The 23,492-nt window shown below is 42.4% G+C and overlaps 1 protein-coding gene across 1 annotated transcript; it reads right to left on the reverse strand.

The window, feature by feature from the left end:
• Nucleotides 1–21,921: 21,921 nt before the first annotated feature.
• Nucleotides 21,922–22,881, reverse strand: MC2R (melanocortin 2 receptor). The gene has a single exon (XM_009938937.2). It carries the CDS (start codon nt 22,879–22,881, stop codon nt 21,922–21,924), a length of 960 nt encoding a protein of 319 aa, XP_009937239.2.
• Nucleotides 22,882–23,492: the final 611 nt, after the last annotated feature.

The following is a 23,492-nucleotide window of genomic DNA, read 5'->3' on the forward strand; positions in this document are numbered from 1 at the left end:
CCCAATTCTGGATGGAAATTTAATGGCACAGTTTGTCACTTTTTCTCTTCCTTCAAGGTGGCTTAGGTATTTTAGGAGACTAAAGATCCACCTGGTGCAATCCTTATTTTCTTGTTTCAGCTTTACTGATAGTTTTTGCTCAGGATTTCTTTTTTTTGTTTTGTTTTAAAAATTGATCATACTTCCTATAGCTGAAGCAAATACAATTTCTTTACACTGATGTACTGGTTTTGGCTGGGTTAATTTTCTGCATAGTACCTTATATGGTACTATGTTTTGGACTGATAACCAAAAGAGTGCTGATAATACACTTATGTTTTAGTTATTGCTGAGCAGTGCTTACACAGCAACAAGGCCTTTTGTGTTTCTCACACTGCCCCACCAGCGAGTGGGCTGGGGGTGCACAAGAAGGTGGGATGGGACACAGCCGGGACAGCTGATCCCAACTGACCAAAGGGATACTCCATGCCATATGACATTGTGGTCAGTGATAAAAAGCTTAAGGAAAAGAGGAGGAAGAGGCAACATGCGGAGTGATGGCATCTGTCTTCCCAAGTAGCAATTACAGGTGATGGAGCCCTGGTTTCCTGGAGATGGCTGAACACCTGCCTGCGAATGGGAAGCAGTGAATGAATTCCTTATTCTACTCTGCTTGAGACTCCAACTTGTGATTTACTTATTAAACTGTCTTTATCTCAACCCACAAGTTCTCGCAATTTTACTCTTCCATTCTCTCTCCTGTCCCACTGGAGGAGAGTGAGCGAGTGGCTGTGTGGGGCTGAGCTGCTGGCCGGGTTTAAACCACAACTCGCTACTTCAAACAGAACAGGACTGACTCATAACTGGCAGAGGCAGAAGAGTGTTTCACACAAGCAACAGCCTTGCCCTTCTGCTTAGAAACCTGTAGCACAGAGTTACAAGGGTCACTATGGTCCTCTGAAGACCTTATTCCAAACAAAACACTGTGAAAGAATACTTTCCTAAGGCAAATTATGCTGCCGCAGGTCTAAATATTGCAGGGCACCGAGAACACATCTCTGCAAAACTCTGCCAAATTCTCTGTCTCTTTGTGGCATTCTGTGTCAAAAAGAGTTTCTGTTCTTCTCAAAGCCTTTGTTGTGAAGTCAGAGGTAAGGGGATTATACAGGCACAGAAATAACTTGATACAAAGCTGCATAAAACTTCACTGCAACAAGACTAAAACAGCGACAAAGGCACTTAGCTCTCAAGTGACCCATGTTATTTTGAAGGTATGACACTGGAGTTCATTCAGGCTTTGCATTCCTGATTGTTCTGTAGGTAAGGTGAAGGAAAAGGAGGAAACTTCCCTCAGACAGGTTTGATCTGCTTGAGCAATCCAAGTGACAGAGAGCTCTGTGATGAAAGGTGAAGTTGTCAAAGACGATTAAAGAAGTTCAGGGAGAAGCAGAGAAGGCAATGAGTTGACTGGGGTGACGACTTTCATGCAAGGATAGAAGGAACATCATAAATGAACTAGCTCCCTTTTCTGATTCTCTGTTTTCCATTGTCCTGTTATGACAAGGTCAATGAAGATTATACACTTAAAACGTCAGAACTCTCCTTGTTTTGAAAACTAAGTTTTCTCTCTATTAAGAAATCTATGTCAAGCATAGCTGCTGGTAGCATCCCAGCACATGCCAACAGATTGACTTATTTTTCCACTTTCTTTTTTGCAACATGTGCTGTCCTTGCTAAGTTCTTTACCACATCTCTTTACAGTGGTTATTGTTGATGAAGTGTTTTTTGTGAAAGCTGAAAAAACAACGGAGGGAGACTCAAGGGATTTAAAGGTTAGTGGCTCATCACTGAAAAATAGTTTTACTCTCTTCTGGCTCCTTTACTGCTACATCATGTTAGATGTCAGTGTTCTTTCACTATGCAGCTCCCTGGATCACTCTTGTTTGTATCACTGCTGATAGCAGGGTGATGGCTCCTGTCCTGTGGCTACCAGCCTTATTTTGTCAACATCAGGTTCCTTTCATGGCTCGTGGTTTCTTCTACATGAAGCAAACTGAAGTTTTTTCTGGATCCTCCAGGTGTTCTTTGACTCAGTCAGCCAAGTATTTTCATGAATTTATCGACAATTGCTGCCAGGTTACTGCCAGCACTGCCCTGACTCTGTAGCCAGTTCCTTCCTTCCTTCCTTCCTTCCTTCCTTCCTTCCTTCCTTCCTTCCTTCCTTCCTTCCTTCCTTCCTTCCTTCCTTCCTTCCTTCCTTCCTTCCTTCCTTCCTTCCTTCCTTCCTTCCTTCCTTCCTTCCTTCCTTCCTTCCTTCCTTCCTTCCTCCCTCCCTCCCTCCCTCCCTCCCTCGCAGGCCTGCTGAACCACCTTGCTTATTACCTAACAGGCCTGTCACCACATTAGACCAGGGAAAAAGCAGGGATCCTCAATCTGCCAGTGAAGTAAATCACTGAGACCTCAGCTTATGTGGACAGAGACTTCTGATGTCAGCATTTGCGGCAGAACCCAACAGCAGGTAGTACCTACCTGTGTTAACATGTCTGGGGGAAATGAAAATGAGTGAAGGAGAAAGCCTGGGCTTCAGCTTCAAGTAAGAGAAGGTTGTTGGGTTCCCCATTCCATCTCGCAGGAGAGCCAGGATCAGGATTCTTTTTCTGATCCCCCAGTAAGCCTTGAAAGACATCTCAGCTTTAATACAGTGTAAAACTGCCTCAAGCAGTTTAAAAGAGCACAGAATTGATGATGGGCTTCTAACTGAAACTTAAAAGCTGTAAGTTCTGGAGGGAAATATGGTGGATATCTAAAATATGCAACACTTGGAATGATATAGTCATGCACAGGTAGATGATAAACTGGGGAAAGACTTCTGCTTGAGAAGGGTTTTCCTTTCTTAGACGGCATACTTCTATCTCAGCATGCTCTTTTTTCACCTACTGTTGTGGATGGGAGAGTGCTATAACCTTTTGCATGTGTGAAGAACAGGAAACATTTCCCTGTCTCCAATTGTGCAAGTGTTTGGGAAAGTCAGGAAATGTGGTTTTACCCTCACGGCACCATCTGGGAGAAGATCTCACTGGTAACACAAAGGTAAGAGGTAAAGGAAAAGGTACTGGCTGGGGCGTAGTGTCTGTTTGGGCTGGGGTTACAACATACATCTTGCCAGGTCTTTGAATGTAGTTTCCCAGTGACTCAGGAATAACTTCAGGCATTGAAACTGGAGTGATTGCTGAGTGGGACCATAGGCCTGTACACTGAAGTCCCACTTGTGCCAAAAGAATGTGTTCCTGTATGATCATTAGGAGTGGGAAGAAATGTCAGTGCAAACACAGACCTGAAAGCACAACACATTATTTATGCTGTTGTGCCTGCACAAAACAAATCTTCTAATGAGAAAGCTGGTCATCAGCCAGCAGCAAGGTATCAGGCCAAATACTCTTCCAGGGTGAAATACATGACATTCCCAACTGCCTACTTACTATTTTTCCTTTGCTGTCATCTCTCCAGAGCTCACTGCATGTATTTATTCTATTGCCTACAAACACACTCTGTCTGTGAATCCTTAATTACTCACTGTAATTATAGCAATAATAAAAGAAGATGAAACATGTTTCCCTGAAATACAGATATTTATCTCTGGCTGGATAAGGGACTAATTAGTAACTATTCACTCTGGCTTTCTGCAATTTTAGGCTTTTTTTTTTTTTTCTTGGCAGCACTATTAGATTTGTTTTTTCTATGCTCTTTCAAAATATTTATTTATGCAGCTATAGAGACTGAAAGGACTGTGGTTACCAGCCTTTGTCCCCAAGATAGCTGCCTTCACATTACTGAAATGTCCTTCCCCAGTTACATTTATTGTCTCAAGTAACATTTATAGCTTTCTAGTTCCTGAAGAAAGTACAGGTTTTGGACTGGCCCTGTTTGAAACAGTTTAGATTTACTGTAAGCTTTTAAAAATAATGGAATTTTTTTGCAAGAAAAATAATTTCCTTGCAGAACACTATTTTAATTAGCTGGGAAAAAGCTAAATTTATACAGAAGGCAATTCATCTGTGAAGTACTTTTTGAGAAATTTTAATTTTTAATAACACTATTTGTCAAAACAGTAGTTACAGTGGCTGGGAAAGTAATGATAAATACTATGAATATAGCTGCCATGGTGACAGTGATGGTGCAAGTACCTAGATTCAATCTGACATGACTAGGTAGAGAAATAGCTTTTTACTTCAATCAATATGGCACAAAGGAAGTGAATAACTTACTGTTTTCTAGTAGCCTTTGATTTAAGTAGATTTAATAAAACTTTCTGTGAAAGATAAAGAAAACTGTTTCCCTAAGTAAAACCAGATTGGTATGTGTCTTTTAGAAGTGAATACATTACCCCCTTTACTGGAGATTCCATTACTGTTCCTTGATTAATTAGTATAATTGCTTAATTTTTCCTCTGTAAGAGATACAAGGTTTTGATCAGTGAAACTTTCAGAGGTCAGGCAAAATAATGACTTGTCTGCAAAATATCCTAGGGATTTCTTTCAGTAATCATTTCATTGGCTTTAAATCAACAAGTGCTATCATGGCTAAATTATGCTGTTCTTACCTTCAGCTGCAGAAGAGGTGCTTTTTTTTCCATGCAGAGAAACCAACGCTTTTAAAACCATTGGCTGCAGCAACTGTCCTGTCTGTAAAAGAGAGTAATAGGAATAGCAAGCCACTTACATTGTGACAGATAAAAAGCTGTGCCAAAATGAGATGGGGAATAGAAGGTATAGCTTTATACTTCCATTTTGAGAAATTTTGGACCTTTCCTTCGGCTGCAGTTCTGTCTTTGGCACTAACATGAAAGCAGCATTCATTAGAATAATACTTAATTACATTCTCAGAGTCCTTGTAAATAAAAGCTACAGCTATAATAACTAGTGAGAAGATTCTGACTCTACAATTCCCCCTTTATTTCCCCCCGGCATTTGAATCAGTAATTCTTTAGATGTTTTATAGGTTTCCCTTCACCGTTAAGGTTTTGGACCTCATCAGTGCTGCAGATGGCAAACCTAATCCTGTGTTTTGTTTCTGCAAAAAAATGAAAATGTTTTCTTTTGTTTCGGTTTTTGTTGTATACTAAAAACAAGGAAGTGAATTTCTTATCTCGCCTAGAAACCACCATCCCTACACGTGCATTTGTTAGTTCGAAATACTCCTTGTCCTTTGTGCTTTGATCATATTGGCCTCATTATTTGGACTGTTTCTGTTTGTCCTTCCCTAAAAATGTATTTGTTTCTCACCAGTTACCTTCTGTCTCTGAGGCTTTTGTAACACTTTATTGAGTGGCCAACTTTGCTTCTAAAGTGGCAAATCAGCATAATAATGACATGAAATTGTCTATGTATCTCTCTACCCTTTATTCATCTGACAAGTGATACCTATTGGTGATCTAAATGCTAACAACTCATCAAACAGATTTGAACCTCCTGATCAAAATTTTTGGGTGGTTGCTGTTAATCTTCCTATTTTTATCACATACAAACAGCTCTGTGGAACTTTATCTCACATCAGAGATATGCACAGACTGTTGACATCCAAGAATATGTGGTTTAAAAACTCAGTCAGTCTCCTGGAGACAAACCTGTGGGATGACTAGCGAAATGTCAGAGTCACTCAGTATTTCTTTTCAGTTGTTTTCAGGCTTAGCAGAGCTCACTCCCTTTAAATGCAGCAAGTGGGTTGCCCTCTATAATGGGCTCCTTTGAGAGTCTCTGTTTAGATCAGATTCTGTGTGGGGGTGGGTCCCTCTGGCTCTTCCAACTCCCCTCATGCAGCAGGATAGCAACTTGTGACCTCTCTAAGGGAGCTAAAGCCGTACTGGTGTAACAGCTCAATTCTTTTATAGGAAACTTGTGCAACCAGCTGGGAACTATAGTTGGGAAAGACATTTTTCCTAGAACAAAAAGGGCACTGAGCAACAGGCATCTGTATACAGATCCAAAGGTCATAGGCTGCAAAGCTAAGGATAGACTTAACCAAGTTGTGCATCAGCATAAGGCGCATGCAGTCCTTGTCAGTTCTGCCTCTTGTCCTGATGGGTTTCAACTTATCATTTCCTCATGTCTTAAAAAACGGTCTACATGCATTTCTTCTCCCTGATGTTTGCTTTGTTTCAGACTGTTTTTCTCAGTCGTTGCCCTCTCAGCCTTGGGGGTGGGTACAATTGTATTTCAAGTACATGAAATTGTGGTTTTGGTAATGCACTAGTTGTCAAATGGTATATAAAACATGCCAAAGATAATACACGAACTTTAAGTCAGCCGAGCACAGACATCTGAGTCTTAAACATGTGCACAGATGTTTGAAATGGAGACAGCAAGATGTGGCCAGGCAGTGGAGAGGAAGCAATGCTGGCTGAAGTATGGGTACAGGCCTTCCATATGCTATGGCTAATTTGCTCCCATGGAAACATATATTTGAAAGCTTATTTCGAGTATCCATTCTTTACTCTCATCATTATGTTTTGCTATGGCAGTTCTCACCTGAACGGATGCTAGTATTCCTAAGGGAAGCTAGTGTACTGGCTATTAAATTACGCACAGTAAATCCACTACTCTTGTTATATATCTTTGGTAAAAACAAGAGAGTCAAAAAACAAGAGTTAAAAACAGAACAATCTTACTAGAAAGCCCTTGTGATTCAAATGGGCCAAAATAATACAAACAACCCCACAGAGGTCAGACTACAAAGCTAAGTACTAAAATTAATTAATTCACTGCTTTGTTTGTCGTAGGGGTGATTTTTCTACTTTTACCTCCTTTCCTGCAGGGATGAACCGTGTTTGCATTTTGGCTCACAGTTGTTTTCTTCCCTCCCTGGAGTACCAGCGTGTGGCTTACCTCCTGTTTCCTTAACTTCCTCCTCAGAAATGAGAAGCTGGCTGCATTCTGGCCTCTGTTTCCAGATAGTCTTTCTTGTCCAGCTACTCATCATTTTGTCTTTTAATTTTATGTACTAATTCACTTAAAGACTCATCTTTTCAGCTGCAGAGACCTACTGTTGGGTGTGTGTGTTGATACTACAGAGTTCATCATTCATGGGGTCTTTTCAGCTACAGTGGTGAGGGTGGGATGAAACGTTTTGTAGCTGTTCCCTGTAATGGGGCTCAGATATTACTGTTAGTCTGGCCCACCCTGGCTGTTATAGAGGAAAGCATGAGGGAGCTTTTACTCCTGTTACGAGAATGTTTCCTCCACATAGTCAAAATATAGCCTCCCCACATTTCAATGTGCTTATTACTGAATCATGGGACTTTTCCCCTAGCTAATATTATTGTAATGTAAGTATTGTCATTTAAAGAAAGCACCCTGAGCTAACAAGTAATACTAAGGTTGCATCTTGCAACTGGTTGAAAAAAGTAGTGAGTGGGTCATGGGAAAAGGTGTGAAGATTTAGCAACAAAGAATAGGTCCTGAAACTGCACTCTGATTTTTGACAAAAGCCATTTTTAAAGGGCAGGAAAATATCTCTAGTGTTGATGAAAGGGATTACAGAAAATGCAGGCTACAATATATACTAGAATATCCTTCAAAAGCCAATCATCTTGAAACTCAGTGTGCACTTCAGGTAATTCACAGATTGCTAGGCTTTAAGCAGAAATGTCAGAATTAATTTCCCTTTTTACCACTACTGAATTATGTACTGTTTTAAATTTAATTCCTAATATTCTATCTTTAGTCCTTTCTCATTTCTTATTGGTTGAATGTTGTGCCAAGGAACTCTTTAGCAACGCGCAGTGTCTAGGGTGCAGTGGTGCTTGACATTTTTCTCTTGATAATTATACCACTGTTTCTACTGTTGCTAGAAAGCACGGCTAAAATGAAGCAGTTAGTTTCTTTGCCTTTTCCTTCTCTTAAGGTTACATTTGCTGGCAACTCCTTTGCTAGTGCTCTGTATCACCTACCCTGTAACTCTGGCTGCCGACCTGCCAGCAGCTGCCATGATTTGTTGCAGAGGTTTGTGCACTTTGGAGAGCGTGACTTCTCCCACCCGTGGCTTCTCCCACCCACACCTACCTTCAGAATGGGGAGGGACTGTCACCCAGCGTGCTGCAGGTGCTAGCAAACATCAAATTTCTCCTTTGTGGGAAAGGTGTCTTCACTGCCATCCTGCTGTCTTGAACTAATGAAGCTGTGCTCTGGACACCTGAGCTCACAGGCAAGGCAATTCGCCTTGCAGTCTCCTGTGAAGAAGTTGGTAAGTGGTCAGATGCACAGATCAGCCCAAGTATGCCTTTCCAGGGCTTCTTAGGCAGACCTGAGCAAAGATATTTGTTGAAAAGATTCACCAATGGACAAAAAAGTGTGTCTCAGCTTGAAATTAGTGTGAGCAGAATTAAACTGATGTAAAATCACGTTCATTTTCATATAGCTTAATCTGTGACCCAATGTCCTGGTTTTGGTTAAAACAGAACTGATTCTCTTTTAGTGGTCCTTCTGTAAAGCGAAGTTCTTCTAAGTAACTGTGTTTTTCTGAAGTTGGTTGCTTATTTTACAGACAGTGATGGCTCCAAAGCTGATAATATCTAATGTTTACAGTTACACTCAGCTAATGGTAGGAAAGACATGCAGAAAAAGACCCTTGTTTATAATTATCACTATAGCAGCCAAGGTCACCAGTAGACCTCTTAGGTCCTGTAAGTAAGTAGTCATAAAGGGTCGTACTTGCGGGGAGGGGCGGACGGGACAGGTGACCCGATATTGACCAGTGAGGTATTCTGTGCCATGCACGTCATACTCAGTTTAAAGCTGGGGGATCGCGAGGGTCTTGCTCTCTTCGTCCATGGCTGGCTGCTGAAGAAGACCCTGCTCGTTGTCCTGCATGCGATCCTGACCCAGATCCCTATCCGAGCATTCCTGAGTCCAGATCCCATCTACTGCCGACGCCAGTCCGGGACTGCCTGGTGATGCCCGGCAGCTGCTGGAGGGACGCCAGCGCACCAGCACCCAACTCCAGGAAACTCAGTATCAGTTATGTATATTTTGCATTATTTGTCTTATTATTCACATTATTAGTATTGTTAGTGTTATTAATAAAACTTTTTATATTCAATCTGTAAGTCTCTCTCCCTTTTCCTCCTTTTCCCTTCCTCTTGTGGGAGGGTGGGGGTTAATAGAAAGCGTCTGCCACCCACTTTATTGACACCGTGCTTTAAACTGTGACACCCAAAAATACTGATATGAAAGTATCATTAGCAGAACAGGTGCATTTTTGAACTGCCAAATGCTATTTCTGGCTCTTATTCCAGGCATTTGTTTCACAACATTTGTAGGTGGCAAGGCCTCCCCTCCTTCCGAGTAAGGCTTTGTCATCAGTATAGCCAGAAGGGCTGGGAGAGCAGACTCACTTAATTCATAAGACCTTTTGTTTCCCCTCATTTCCTATCACGGTCTTTCATGAGAACATTTTCCAAACCCTTAAACTGAAAGTCTGGGCTTGTACAAAGCTAACTGCGGGCAACATGAGATCTCTTAGTAACCTGAAGTTTATCTCTTCTTTAGGGGAAAAATTCTCTGTTACAGGCTTAGTGTAATACACACTGCCTCGTAACAAAAATAAGACACTTTCTAACTGGTTCCAGCCCAGATCTTTCTTGTAAGCTGGAGGAAGCAGGATTGCTCTCACTTTTCAGAGACTTGCTTTGCAGGTGAGCTTGCAGTTGGGAACTAGGGCTGTTGTACCTTTTTCATACTCTTTTCTGTCTGTTTCACATTCCACAGTTTCCACAGGCCAAACAGCTGCTACTAAGCTCTGTTTTTGCACAGAGCGTATTGGGAACAGAGCTAAACTGTCACTGTTCACTCCTTCTGCACACAGGAGAGCAGACGGTCTGGAAAGTTGAGTTAAACTGTTCTAGTTCTGAGGATCTCGTCACCTTCTGCGGTGCCTGCAGCCATGCTTAGGTCTAAGGTTCCCCAAACTGGGTGGGGATACAAGCAGCTGTTGCAAAAGAGGGTCAGAAATATTGAACACAGTAATGAGGGAGGTGACTCAAATAATCTCGTGGGGTATGGAACTACATACTGAATATCTCTTTTAAGAGCAGGTGATCACACTCTTCCTTTTTGAGGGAGCTGGGTACTAGATATCACTCTTGTAAAATGCTGCCGTTGTCTTGGTTGTAAGACTGTGAGCTTCATGCCACAGACCTGTGTTTAAACCACCCCTCCAGAAGTATATGAGCCTGGATTCTCATCTCCCTTTTACCTGAGGGACTTCTAGTTCAGACTTCCTGGGGAATCACTTTGTTATATTTTTGCTGAAGTGAGGTACGTCAGCAGGGCAGAGAGGAGGACCTGGGTTGCAGAGACCCTTGACCCACAGAGGTTCTTCTGATCCACAAATCTCTCTCTTCCCCCACTCCAGTGAATGCTGGTTTCTTCACTGCACAGTTTCAACAGCAGGAACATCTTCAAGGAAGAGCAACCGGAAACTTTTCTACCTACATAAACCCCTGTGGTTGTTGCTTTAGAAAGGCTATAGATGGGATTTTGAATTCTCTCTGTGTAAGAAGAATGTGAATCTTTGACTCCCATTTCCTGGGGGTTGCTTGTGTCACTGAGCTTGTGTGCATTTGCCTGCAAAGAAAACAGGAACAGCTGTAGATGTGTCTGTTTTAGGCACCAAATTCCACTAAAAGTCTTTATTTTATTTAGTCCTAAAATCTTTTCACACAGTACTGCCTTTTATCCACATTTTCTGCCACAAATATAGGAAGGTAAACTTTTGAATAGATTATTGAATGTTGGTACAGATATTGTGTTAGGTAATTTTAGTCATTTGAGCTAAATTTTATGATCATGACTTAGCTGCTGGAAGGACAATTAGCTGAGGAAGGTATACTGTAAGGCATTTAGTTATGGAATGGATATAAAGCATTTTGCATAATGCATGAAATATTTTTTGGACCTTCAACATCTGAATTTCAAATGAATGCATAATATGTTTTAAATTTTAAATTTTCAGGTTATTTTTGAAATACCAGAAACACCACACTTAATCTAACTCTAATATGACTGACCCCCCGACATGATACATTAACAGGGACCGGGATCATTGCAGACAATGATTTAAGGAAGAAAGTGAATATTTCTGAAAGGTATGGGGAAGGAAATAAAAAAGAAATTAGTTATTAAAACATCAAGCACAAACGTAATCCCTGTTTACATTACAGATTCTTCAGGACCTGTTTTGAATTCCTTCCATGCAAAACAGTGTCACTTGAGAGTAGGCTAGACTAGACTAGACTATTCCACAGAATCACAGAATCACAGAATGGTAGGGGTTGGAAGGGACCTCTGTGGGTCATCTAGTCCAACCCTCCAGCCGAAGCAGGGTCACCTACAGTAGGCTGTAGAGGACATTGTCCAGGCGGGTCTTGAATATCTCCAGAGAAGGAGACTCCACAACCTCCCTGGGCAGCCTATTCCAGTGCTCTGTTACCCTCCTAGGGAAGAAATTCTTCTTCATGTTCAGACGGAACTTCCTGTGCTTCAGTTTGTGCCCATTGCCCCTTGTCCTGTCACCGGGCACCACTGAAAAGAGCTTGGCCCCATCCTCCTGACAGCCACCCTTCAGATATTTGTAAGTATATATTAGGTCCCCTTGCAGCCTTCTCTTCTTCAGGCTGAACAAGCCCAGCTCCCTCAGCCTCTCCTCGTAGCAGAGATGTTCCAGTCCCCTCACTATCCTTGTAGCCCTCCGCTGGACTCTCTCCAGTAGCTCTTCATCTTTCTTGAACTGGGGAGCCAGTTGGAAACGACCTACAACGACCATCTAGTCCAACTGCCTGACCACTTCTGGGCTGTCAAAAAATTGAAACATGTTGTTAAGGGAATTGTTCAAATGTCTTTTAAACACTGACAGGCTTGGGGCATTGGTCACCTCTCTAGAAAGCCTGTTCCAGTGCTTGATCACCCTCTCGGTAAAGAAACGCTTCCTCATGCCCAGTCTGAACCTCCCCTGGCCCAGCTTTAAACCATTCCCACATGTCCTGTCACTGGATCCCAGAGCTCAGCTCCTCCCTCTCCACGTTCCCTCCTTAGGAAGCTGCAGAGAGCAATGAGGTCGCCCCTCAGCCTATTTTTCCCCAAACTAGGCAAGACCAAAGTCCTCAGCCACTCCTCACAGAACATGCCTTCCAACTCTTATTTACACACGTGCAAAGAGACAACACAGGAAATGCACTTTCAGGCTTCTTTGGTCACTAAATCAAATGGATGCAGGACTGAGACTGAAAGCCTGTGTCATTGAGTCAAAAGAACCTTTATGAAGAAAGAAATACAAAGAAAGTATGCTTATCTGTGTATGTGTGAAGATACATATGAATATTTCAGTTCCTTTGTGGCACGACATTGAGAAGAGCCACAGCAAGAGATCTGGGTGAATCAGATAGCCACTGTGTCACCGTTCCTTCCAGGTGCCAAGCACTCTTTCCAGCTGCTGCCACCACTGGTGTCCCTCCTCCTTGGCAGCAGTAATGGCTGCTGGTGCGCAAAATAGCTTTTCCCTGTTAGCCACCTCTTCACTGGCGTTTCCGAGGTAAGTGCTTTTTTTGCCATGTGATATTGTAGCTCTGGCACTAATACGTCAAACTGAAGTAACTGCTTCACAGGCTATGTCAATTCTGCCGCGTCTCTGTGTCTTGCTTGAATATTGCCAAAAAATCTTGCCTTTGACGTGCTGAGACTGACATTAGTTCCAAACCAAAATTACAGGCTTTGAGCCTGAACAACAGTTAAATAAAAGGTAAATATCTGGACCATTTTGAGAACACTCCTGAGCAGCTGTCATAGATCATTCTGTTATAAAAAGCTACTGCTCTGCATTTTCCAGATGAAATAGTATTTCTGAGTGTTTAGAATTTATTTGGTGCTATCAAGGCAATAGTTCTAATTTCTGAGGCCATTTTATTATCACTCTCCTGTTTAATTCAGATTGCCTTCTAACAGTCACAGGAATTTTCACTCAGTTTTCACCATCTGATGGCAGAAAGCTGGCAGATGGTACTCAGCACACAAAGCCACATATACCTGCAAAATTTACTTTCATCAGCTGGAATGAGAGGAGATCTTTTAGCTTATCCTAGTGCTTTGAGTAAGTGGATGTCCAAAGCTTATGCACAGAACTCAGTTTAACATTATTATCTGTGGTTTATTTGTTGATTAGTCGAAGTCAGCACTTTCTTGTCAGTGTAAGAGCACTCAGGACGCTTCAGGTTGGGATCTCTAAAAAAGCTGATGAAAGTTCACTGAACTAGTCTACTGTAGGTCATTTCCTCACCTGTGGTTTGCTCACCCTTGCAGTCCTACTGCGTCTCATCTTTAGAATAGAATTATGAATCTGTAAGATTAATAGATTGTGGTGGGTTGACCGTGGCCTGCTGCCAGATGCCCACCCTGATGCTCTCTCTCTCCCCCTTTCCAACAGGACAGAGGAGGAAAGTCAGATGAGAAAAGCTTGTGTGTCAAGATAAAGGCAGGGAGGTTGGTCACAAGTTACTGTTATGGGCATAACAGATTTGACTTGGGGAAAATTAGTTTAATTTATTGCCAGTTAAAACAGAGTAGGATGGAGAGAAACAAAGACAAAACTAAAACCACCTTCCCACCACCCTCCCCTTCTTCCTAGGCTCAACTTCAGTTCTTCATTCCTGACTCCTCGATGTCCTCCTCCACCCTGGGAGGAGGGGGTTACAGTTAATCTATAGCAGTTCCTGTCTGCTGCTCCTTCCTCCTCTTACCTTTTTTCTGCTCCAGCATGGGTCCTATCCATGGGCTGCAGTCCTTCAGGACAAACCTGCTGCAGCATGGGCTTTCCACAGACTGCAGTTGCTTCAACAAATAACCACCTGCTGCAGCATGGGGTCCTCCATGGACTGCATTGTGGATAGCTGCTCCGGCATGGTCATCTCCAAGGGCTGCAAGGAAATACCTGCTCCACCATGGTCTTCTCCAAGGGACGCAGGGGAGTCTCTGTTTTAGTGCCTGGAGCACCTGCTCCCCCTCCTTCTTTTCTCAGCTTGGTGTCTGCAGGTCTGGTTCACATTTTTTCCTCACTCCTTTTTCACAGCTGCTGCACAGTCCTTTTACTGTTTGTTAAACATGCTTTCCCAGAGATGCCACCATCTTGGCTGAGGGGCTCAGCTGTGCACTGTGGTGACCTGGCCCCCGGTCCACTGAAGCCGATACAGTGCATCCCCGGATCCTCCTTGCAGAGGCCACTCCTGCAGCTCCCCTCCACTGCCAGCACCTGGGCACCTGCACCCAACCCATCAATAATGAACGGAAAATGCAGCTGGGAAAACCCCCAGAATTATTGGTTGCTATTGCAAATCAGGGACTAAAGCCCTGTTCTGGACACCTCTGCTCCTTTAACTCATCTCTCGCCATTCCTTTGCTTTGTCTCATCCTGATAGTTACTTTCTTCATTTCTGCTTCTCTCTCAGGTCTGCACACTTCTTCCCAGCAGTGCAAGATGAGTATGTCCTCTCCACCTGTTTCTTTCTCTGTGCTGCATACTTCCATGCTGTCCTACCCAATCCTGGAAATTACTTCTTTCTTCCCATCCAGGTCTCAGCACTGCCTAATTCCCTCCTAGCCTGACCCTGGCTTCGCTGGCAATGCTTCCAGCCTGGGAGCCCAGGGACCCCTCTGCCCGAGGAGCTCTCTCATGCCCCTGATACTCCTGAGCCACCCAGACAAAGCCTTCAGTAAAGATCCCTATGTATAAAAAGAGGCTGAACAACTGATTTAGTTCATTTAACATTGTTCTTTCAAAAAATAATTATTCTTCAGTGACCCTTTTCCTCGGGCCTGTTCCCAGACTTCTAACAACCCCTATTGCCAGCTCCTGTAATGGGAAGCGCTGCCAGTCTCAACCCCTTATTAACCAGCCAGCTCTCACTTGTAAGGCTGCACATCTTTCATCTGCCTCTCACCCAGGAGCCAGCAGCTCACTTTTATCCGAATTCCCCCCTCTTTTGCAGGCTCTGGTGTGAGCTGAGAGGAAGCGAAGCACGAATGAGAGACCTGAGGACTCCATCGGTGCCTCTCGGCTTGCCCTCTGACACGGACCACTCCGTGCCGGGCTGAAGAGCTTCTTTCTCTCTTCCTGTTTTCCTCATTGCACAGACTGGCAGTCAAGACAGATTTAGCTGCCACACCAGATGATGTGATTACCCAAATTGCTTGGCTGTGGTTTCATTTCTCAAGTAAATGAAAATGCATTGACTGTAGACTGTAAGACTGAAACGGTACATCAGTGAAGCAGACACTGGAGATCATTCTTTAAAATTCAACGGAAACCTCAAACGCATATTTAGCATGGTGGATAGTATCCATTAATTTTGAAAGTGAGTAGCTGCAGGAATGCCTGGGACTGGGAAGCTAGTTTTGAATTGGAAGACATCTACCCTAGACTTTCAATGCCACCAAATACTGAGACTAAATTTAAATTGTCAGGAAGGGACAATTAGCCAGAATAACTTGTGTGACAGGATTTTAAAGGGGCTGAAGATCTTTCCTGCTGGCTTTAGAGACTGTATTAAACTACATGGTGTTATGCTGACACGGAGGCTCCCTGCAGAGCTGAATACTCTCATGCTGTGCCGCAGAGGCTCCTGCGCAGCTTCAGATTCTGTGAAAATGGCTCTTAACTGCCTGTTTGCAATTAACAGCTGAAAGTAATGCGGGGGCTCCATGCCAACGGCCATGGGACTCCTCTGGGCTCTGTCAGGGCAGGGTCTGCCAGCCAGGACTGGTCCCACAACCCCAGCCAGGAGCAGGGCAGCCCCAGCCCAGGGGCAGCCCCAGCCTGGGCATCAGGCAGCTCCCTGGGGATGGCGCGAGGCTGGGCCAGGACGTGGGCCTGCGGGTGGGCCCGTGGCTGGGCAGGGCAGGACTGTGGGGAGCTGGAGACTGGCCCTGCTGTGGTGAGGGGGCTGATGGTTCTGGGGGCCTGGCACGGGGTCCTGGGCTGTGAGCAGGGTCCGGGGGAGATGCAAGGGTGGGCAGGGACAGGCAGGGCTGGCAGGGCCTCAGGGCCATGGCGCTGGAACGAGTTGTTGACCTGTAAAGATGCACACAGTGCGGCCTGGCTTTTTGTTCTGGAAACCTTTCTGTACAGCCATACGAATAACTGGGTTGTTCGGGTACCCATGTAAATCACACATCTGACTTACCACAGCTGAATTCTCAACACAAGTATCCACCCAGGCCACATGCTCCATCTCCTCCATCCTCGGTCAGGTTGTCAGGGGATGTAAAGTTGCTGGTGAAGTAACTCCTCTCATTAGCAAATGGTTTTTAACTAGTTCTGCCTTTATTCAGACAGTTCGTATGAAGTTTAGGTGTAACTGTTGAAGGACTGAAGTTGTAACAAATGGCAGTGTAAAGGTGCTGCTAAAGCAATGGAATGTGGAGTAACAAACCTGTCTCATGGTCTTAATATAAAAAAAAATTATGGAAAGCAATAAATAATTTCAATTACTCACTAAGCATTTGTACTTCAGCTGGGTTATTCAGAATTACTTGATAGCTAATGGCCACTCATTAGACTATGTGTGACAGCTCGAAAGTGTGATCTTTGTGTTACAACAGCAATTTGAGGGGATTTGCAGACATAAGGAAACTGCTTTCAAGTGGAGATGAAAAGTTTTCTTAAATGGTCACACTCATTTCTCCATAATTGTACTATAAGTAATTCATCCTCTTTGAATCAGAAGCTGTGTCTTCTGTAAAAGTAACACTTCAAACGAAGCTGTATGATTGCGTTACCGAATGATGAACATGTAATATCTTCATAGATGGCTATTTGCTGTAATTACCTTGAGAGAATTAAAAAACAGACCTTGTGCCTACTTGGGGAATAGATTCTGTTTCTATAAATGTATCATTTGAAGAGTTTCGTTCAAATCTGATTTAAAATGATTTTTTTAAAGAAAGTATTTGCTTGAAATGTAGAAGTTTAGTATTGAAAAAAAAGTACTGAAAGTTTCAGGCCTCCAAGGCTAAACAAAATCCAAAAAATCAACCAAATTGATAAGGTTGTGAACATAATTGCAATTCAAAGTTTCAAGCCTCCAAGGCTAAACAAAATCCAAAAATTCAACCAAATTGATACGGCTGTGAACATAACTGCAATTCAGTACTATTGCAAGCAGTATTATGTCTCATGATAAATCGGTACTTTAAGATGCTTTCATTGTTTTCCTTGCCTGTAGTTTTATATGACTCTATATGAAGTATCTTGCTTGAGATTTTTAAAGAGAAGGCTAACATTTGCCTCAACTCATATTATAAACAAATATTATAAATAAATATTGCTTGCCTTTGACAGTATTCTGCACTTCAAGTCAAATTTCTTCTTCAGTTACTTCAATATTATTTGAAAAACTGATTTTTTTTTCAGCTAATAGGTGTCCAAGACACCTATTTTTCTGAAAGTCTTGCCCAGGACTGTAATTCATGGAAACAAGATTTTCTCACAGAAATAATCACAAATAAACTATATTTGTCTAGCTATTTTGTGAACAAAATCAAACAGTGTATCTCACAGGCATACTGACTGCTTCAGTGGAATTAATTCCCCTGGGTGCCTTTATCAGATTTGTTCACTTTGTTCCTGAACATGATGTTCAGTTCAAAACAACAGAAAAAGAGGAGGAGCTTTTCTTATTCGCTTTTGCAGTAAGTGACTAGGAAATGTTTTGTTGCCACAGGCATGATGAAGTTCTGTGGGCGCTTCCAAATGAAACATCAATTGTAGTGTTGCCTGTGACAAGGCAAGGGACTGGATTTTCCTTCCAGGCTTATTAGCTTCTGGTAGGATCCAAGATGAACTTGCTTCTTCCAAAGTTAAGGTACAGTTTTGCCCCCTAGACACCTGTAATTTAAAGCTGGGCAGATGAAGGAAAGTCCCCAAACCTGAGAAAAGCATTCATTGTTATACGTTAATATATCAGAGTTTCGAGTGACTTCGGTACAATACAATGAAAGCTTTGCAAATCATAGTTTAAAGAATCTGTTCAAAGCACAACACAGGGAAATACAGGTAGATATTATTATGTCAAACAGAAAAAAATATTTTCTTGGACACTGCACAACAGCTAAAATGCAAGCCAAGTTTACAGCCAATTAGGAGATAACATATGGAGATCTACCCATCTGCTGACACGCAACAAATGCTGGCAGACTTGAAAATGAAAATCTTCCAAGAAGCTTTTTTTATTCAAGAATGTTTTGTGCTATTCCTGACTCTGCCTCTCCTGAAATGAAATATTTTCAAAAGAATGCTCCATTTAGTTGTAACTAGTGCACACTAAAGAAAAAAGAGTTTTTATATGTGTCTTTTGAATTTTGTATTGACTCTTTTACACAACTCTTAGGCTCAGCTTGAGATCTAATATTCTGTTGCAGATTTCAGCTGTATTGCAAATGCATAGGATCTGCATTTCTTATGAATTTACATGGAGAATATGGCAAGTTCTGTTGTCCTGAACCCATTAAAAATGGAGAACAATAGGCAGTTCTCATAATTTATAAGCCTGTTCTCTCTGTGCTTTGTCTTAGATCTCCTTACATAGCAGTTTTTTCCCCACCTTGCTGGCTGTCTGGATGTTAGACACACAGTCTAACAGTAACAGCCATCGACTTCATCACCAGTTTAAAGACATAACCTCAAGCCACAAGTTTAAGTGTTGCTCAGGCTTTTATGTAAGCTACAAAGGCAATTAATTCCTGGTAACTTTAGGTAGGAACCCCTTCCTGATGGTGCTTGGATCCCACAGCAACCTGAGATCCAATGTCAGTACCTGCAGAAATACTTGCAAGTCTGTGACAACAATGTGAGGTAAAACTTGCCAAAATTTTGCTGCCTAAGTGTTGACTCCTTGTTTTTAAAAAGAAATCTCCCTGGGCTGTAACCTACATAACCCCAGCTGCTCTGTGTTTTGCAGGTGAACAGTGGCTGGAGGCTTGGGGATGGTGCCGAGAAAGGCAGTGGGACAGGCTGGGAAGGAGTGGACAGGTGCTGGGTTACTGGAGGAGAGTCTGCTCTGGCCTTGAAGTGGGGCTGAGAGGAAGGGGATCAAAAGGGTGCTGTAGGACTGGTTTTGTAGCTGAAGTTCTTATCTTAGGTGCCCTTTGGGTCTTAGGTTGAGGGTGAAGCTGAGACACGGGTAATGGAAAGGAGGGAGTGAGCCCAGCTGCCTGGTGAGCCGTCTGTGCCCCACACAGGCTGTCGGAGGGCTCCTAGTGTGGGTCTGGGACCATGGCAGGAGAGTGCCACCACTCCCAGCCATGTCCTGAGGCTGTGGCATAGACAGGGCAGTGACAAACTTGCAAGGCAGGCTGGAGGTCTGGGATGAGGGTTGGTGTAGTGCCTTATCCAAGCTCCTCGGCTCAGGCTACTCTCTCCTTGGCACAGCCTGGAAGCCATGCTTTGCGGCAAGGTAGGAGCCCAGGTCCTTGTTGCAATGCAAAGAGCTGGAAGTGCAAGGACGAGAGCTAGGCACTGCCTCCTAGGGTCTGTCCTCCCCTTTCCCCTGGGCCTGGGGATGCCGCGAGGAAGGTGGGTGCCAGCCAGTTCCTGAGACCTGTGTAGGTGGGGGCAGTCAGATGAGGGCTGAAGGCAGCCAGGTCTAAGCTGTCCTGTTTCCTGCAGACCAAGCCAGCCCGGTCTCAGGACTGCTCTGAGATGCCACATGCATGTGTGGTAGAAGAAAGCAGCAGCTGGTGGCCCTAGCTGGGTCCTGCTGTAGCCATGTCCATGTCCACCCCCAGCCTGGGCTCTCACATTTGTCCCTTTCCTAGCTGAAACTGCCTGTGTCTCCACAAGATGAGCAGTCCTTTGCAAATGATCTTATATTTTACTGCTGAATTTTGGATTTTGACATGAGTCTGTCTTGAACGTTCCTCTTTGCAGTGCTAAATGTACATTCTTTAATGATTACTTTTCCATGTTTTGAAGTTATAGGTTAGTTTTTTATTATACATATTTTATTAAAATTTAGGCTTGGAGATCTCAGTCTGAACATGGAGATGTTGCCTTCTAACATGGTGGAGGCTACCTGGCTGTCTTAACTACGCCTGTTTTAGGGAAGCGGATGGAAAATAAAGTTTTGAGGGAAGGTGCATTTAATACATATTTCATGTGTTACAGAGTTAATGTAAGGGCTGCTTAAATCACAATTTTCTGTCCAATATTTTTTATCCTTTTGAAGCTCATCAACTGTGTGCATGGGGTATTATGGTACTGTAGGTATTTTCTTTTCTCTTGTCTTTTAATATTGTATATTTTTTATTTGTTTTCAGGTCTAACAGCCATTTCTTGCTGTGCAACTTTACATTTGTTCACTTTTGGTGGAAAGGAAAAAATTCTCATTAGAATAAAATGTGTGATTCTATCTGAACTCCGTTCTGAACTTGAATTTTTTAGATCAACCTTTTTTTTGTAACAAATAGATAGGCTTCAAAAATTTTCATTTTAGTATCTCTTTTCTCATTTAATATATTTTCTTTGCTTAGTTCTATAGAAGCTTTCAGGTTTATTGTCCCTTTCTTATATCTTTATCTGTAAGCCTGTCCACCTGAATATGTATGGTCTGGTCCACATTCCATATATCTTGAAATTCCTATTTTTGTTAGTGTTCCAAAAGAGTAAAATATTCTATTTATCTATGAATTCGAATAGATTATATCTTTTCCTCTCGTTCTTGTTCTAGCCATGCTTTGGCTTTCTCAGTTTCATGGCTATCTCTTACTCTCTGGCACAGCTGAATAACCACTAAATTATTGTGAGGTTAATTCCTCACCATATGCTCTGAACTGCTTCAGGATGTTTTGCTGTTGAAAATTATTCTGCCTTAAAGTTTTGTGAGTTTTGTATTACTTTGGCAGGGACAATTTAAAATTTTCTCACTGGAATGTTGTAAATTACAAACTGCTTTCTAGCAACCTCCCAGACTGGCTAGCTGATTCCTTCTCCAGGTGACTGGGTTCCTTGGAGGTTTTTGAATTTTCTCTCTGGTATTTTATTTTTTGAATTCTTTGTTGTGACATGTTTAGAAAGTCATGGCTTAATCAAATTTCTTTTACTGTCTGTGAAACTTATTATAGTATTAAAGCAAACTGGCCCAGAGACATCCAACGGGGACGTGGCAAGCTCAGCAATTCCCTCTGCTAGTCCAGACATGGCTTTCGGGTTGCAAAATTCTAAACCTATCTTTTCTGCCACAACAACTTTATGTTGGACAAACCTCTTCAGTCACTAAAAAAAGCTTTTAAGCCAAAATACCTTCTTCTCTTGGACTCACACTCCAAAAGTTATTTCTGAAACTTAAAGAACACTAATTGCATGATTTTAAGGAGACTAGATGTTAAAGTACAGTCATGAATTCACTTTTCCAGCAAAATACATGTCCATATTTTCTGCTTTATAATAGACTTCCATGTAGATGTGCAGTTTAGAAACAAACATTCATTTCATTGTGATTTAAACAACAGAATTTTAAAGTAGTATACACCTTAAACTGAAATTACTGATACAAAATGAGTTGGCACAAACTCATCTCTGGGGTAATGCAATACTTGCTGCAGAAGATGAACTTCTGCACTTTCTGAGGTGACAAAAGATAGTTAATATGCAGTTATTTTTTTACTTGCATGAAAATTGTAAGCAGAATTAACTTCATCAGTAATATATCTGGAGGTCCACTTGGGAAAGATTTGTGTGCATACTTAGATTTTATGCATTCTTTGGTAGCCCTCTGGAAATCACTGGCAGTATCCTACAAGCATAGTATTACTTTGGGCATAATTGTTAGCACTTTTAACTCTGCAAACTGCTGTTGCACAGCACCCCATAGGTGTGCTTCTATAATCTTCATTCTTCATTAAGTGTTTACCAGTTCCAGGTTGATCTGGCACAGCAGAACATCTTCTTAAATGTACTCCATAATTCTGGGCTTCGGAATGCAAAAATCATAGGGTCGATGATTGCATTGCACATTATGAGCGTCCCATTCACATGGAAAATGGACATGTAGCAGGCACAGTAAGGGTTATGTGGGCAAAACCTTGCTAAGAGGATGTGAAGAACAAAAGGGGCCCAACAGCAAAGGAAAACTCCAAGAAAAATGGTCAGTGTAATGGCTCCTTTCATGTTAGTTCTTTGATGGACTGTGCTGGTTGGCAGCGAGGCAATCCTTTTAGCATGAGACCGAGCCAGCAGGAACATATGGACATAGAGGCACAGTATAAAAAACATCATTAAAGGGAACAGGATGGTGAAGGGAATGACTGTTGCTGCTTCATAGGAGAAGAGGGCAATGGCAATGCTACTGCCAGCACAGAACGTCCAAATGATTGCCAAGATAACCAAAGCCCTTTTCAGTGTCATGATGTTATGGTATCGCAAAGCATAGAAGATAGTGATGTATCTGTCTGCTGCAATAGCTAACAAGCTGAAAATTGACCCCAGTAAAGACAGAATGAACATGGAATCCATGGCATCATCCAGCTTTTTCTCAAAGTCCCCACGAGGTGTCAGGTACCCTATCTTGCACAAGATGATAAAGATGTTCTCCAGAGTTTTGTACAAGCTACCTAACATGTCTGAAACGGCTAAACTGCAAATGAAGAAGTACATGGGCAAGTGCAAATTCTTATTTCTAATGACAGCAATAAGGACAAGCAGATTTTCCAGCATTCCAGCAGCAGCAATGGTGAAAAAAACTTCCTCTGGCACCACTACCTGGATGCAGTCAGTGATATTTAAGGAATAATCACTTCTATTTGCAAGGGAAGGAATGCTTGTCTGCCCTGGGTGTTTGATTAGGTTGGAAGGTCTCTCAGTGCTCATTTCTTCTGGTCGTGGAAGGATTCTGGGCTGTTGTTTCTCAGGCTTGGCTTTATTCTCAAGCTGACCTGTCAGTCAGAACATTCTTCTTTTGATGAAGGCTTTCTCCTTCATCCGGAGCAATTTTAAGACTTAACTGAAATGTTTTGAATTTGTCCTAAAATAAAACATGTAGAAACATAAATATCAAGAAGAAATTTACCACAGAGATAGGGCAAAAATAGACATTAAAAATATTACCTATTGCAATGGAATGAGCATATATCATCATCAGAGAGAGGCAAAGTTGCTTTGAATAAAATAAGAGCTGCTCCAGGCTTTGCTGAGCCTTAGAGGAAAACAAAGTATAAATTCTCTTTTAGCTTCAAAGCAATTTTAAAAAATATATGTAGTTCTCTTTACCAATGAACATTCCACATTTACTGAAACTGATCTGACAGACTTCAAGAGCTTGGCAATCTTTACTGGCCCAGCTGTTTGCTTTGAGAAAGTCTGGCATTTCTCACAAGTCTTAGACACAAATGAGACCAATGCCAAGATAAACTGTTGTCCAGGACAGCAACATGTTTACCACCACACTGTTGATGGTGAAATAAAATGCCCTCAATTTAGAC

Source organism: Opisthocomus hoazin, chromosome 3 (assembly GCF_030867145.1).
Source record: "Opisthocomus hoazin isolate bOpiHoa1 chromosome 3, bOpiHoa1.hap1, whole genome shotgun sequence".
Taxonomy (NCBI): Eukaryota; Metazoa; Chordata; class Aves; order Opisthocomiformes; family Opisthocomidae; genus Opisthocomus; species Opisthocomus hoazin.

What these genes read in the sequence shown, in the direction of transcription:
- MC2R (XM_009938937.2), bottom strand. Translation starts at nt 22,881, where the DNA reads ATGAGCACTGAGAGACCTTCCAACCTAATCAAACACCCAGGGCAGACA.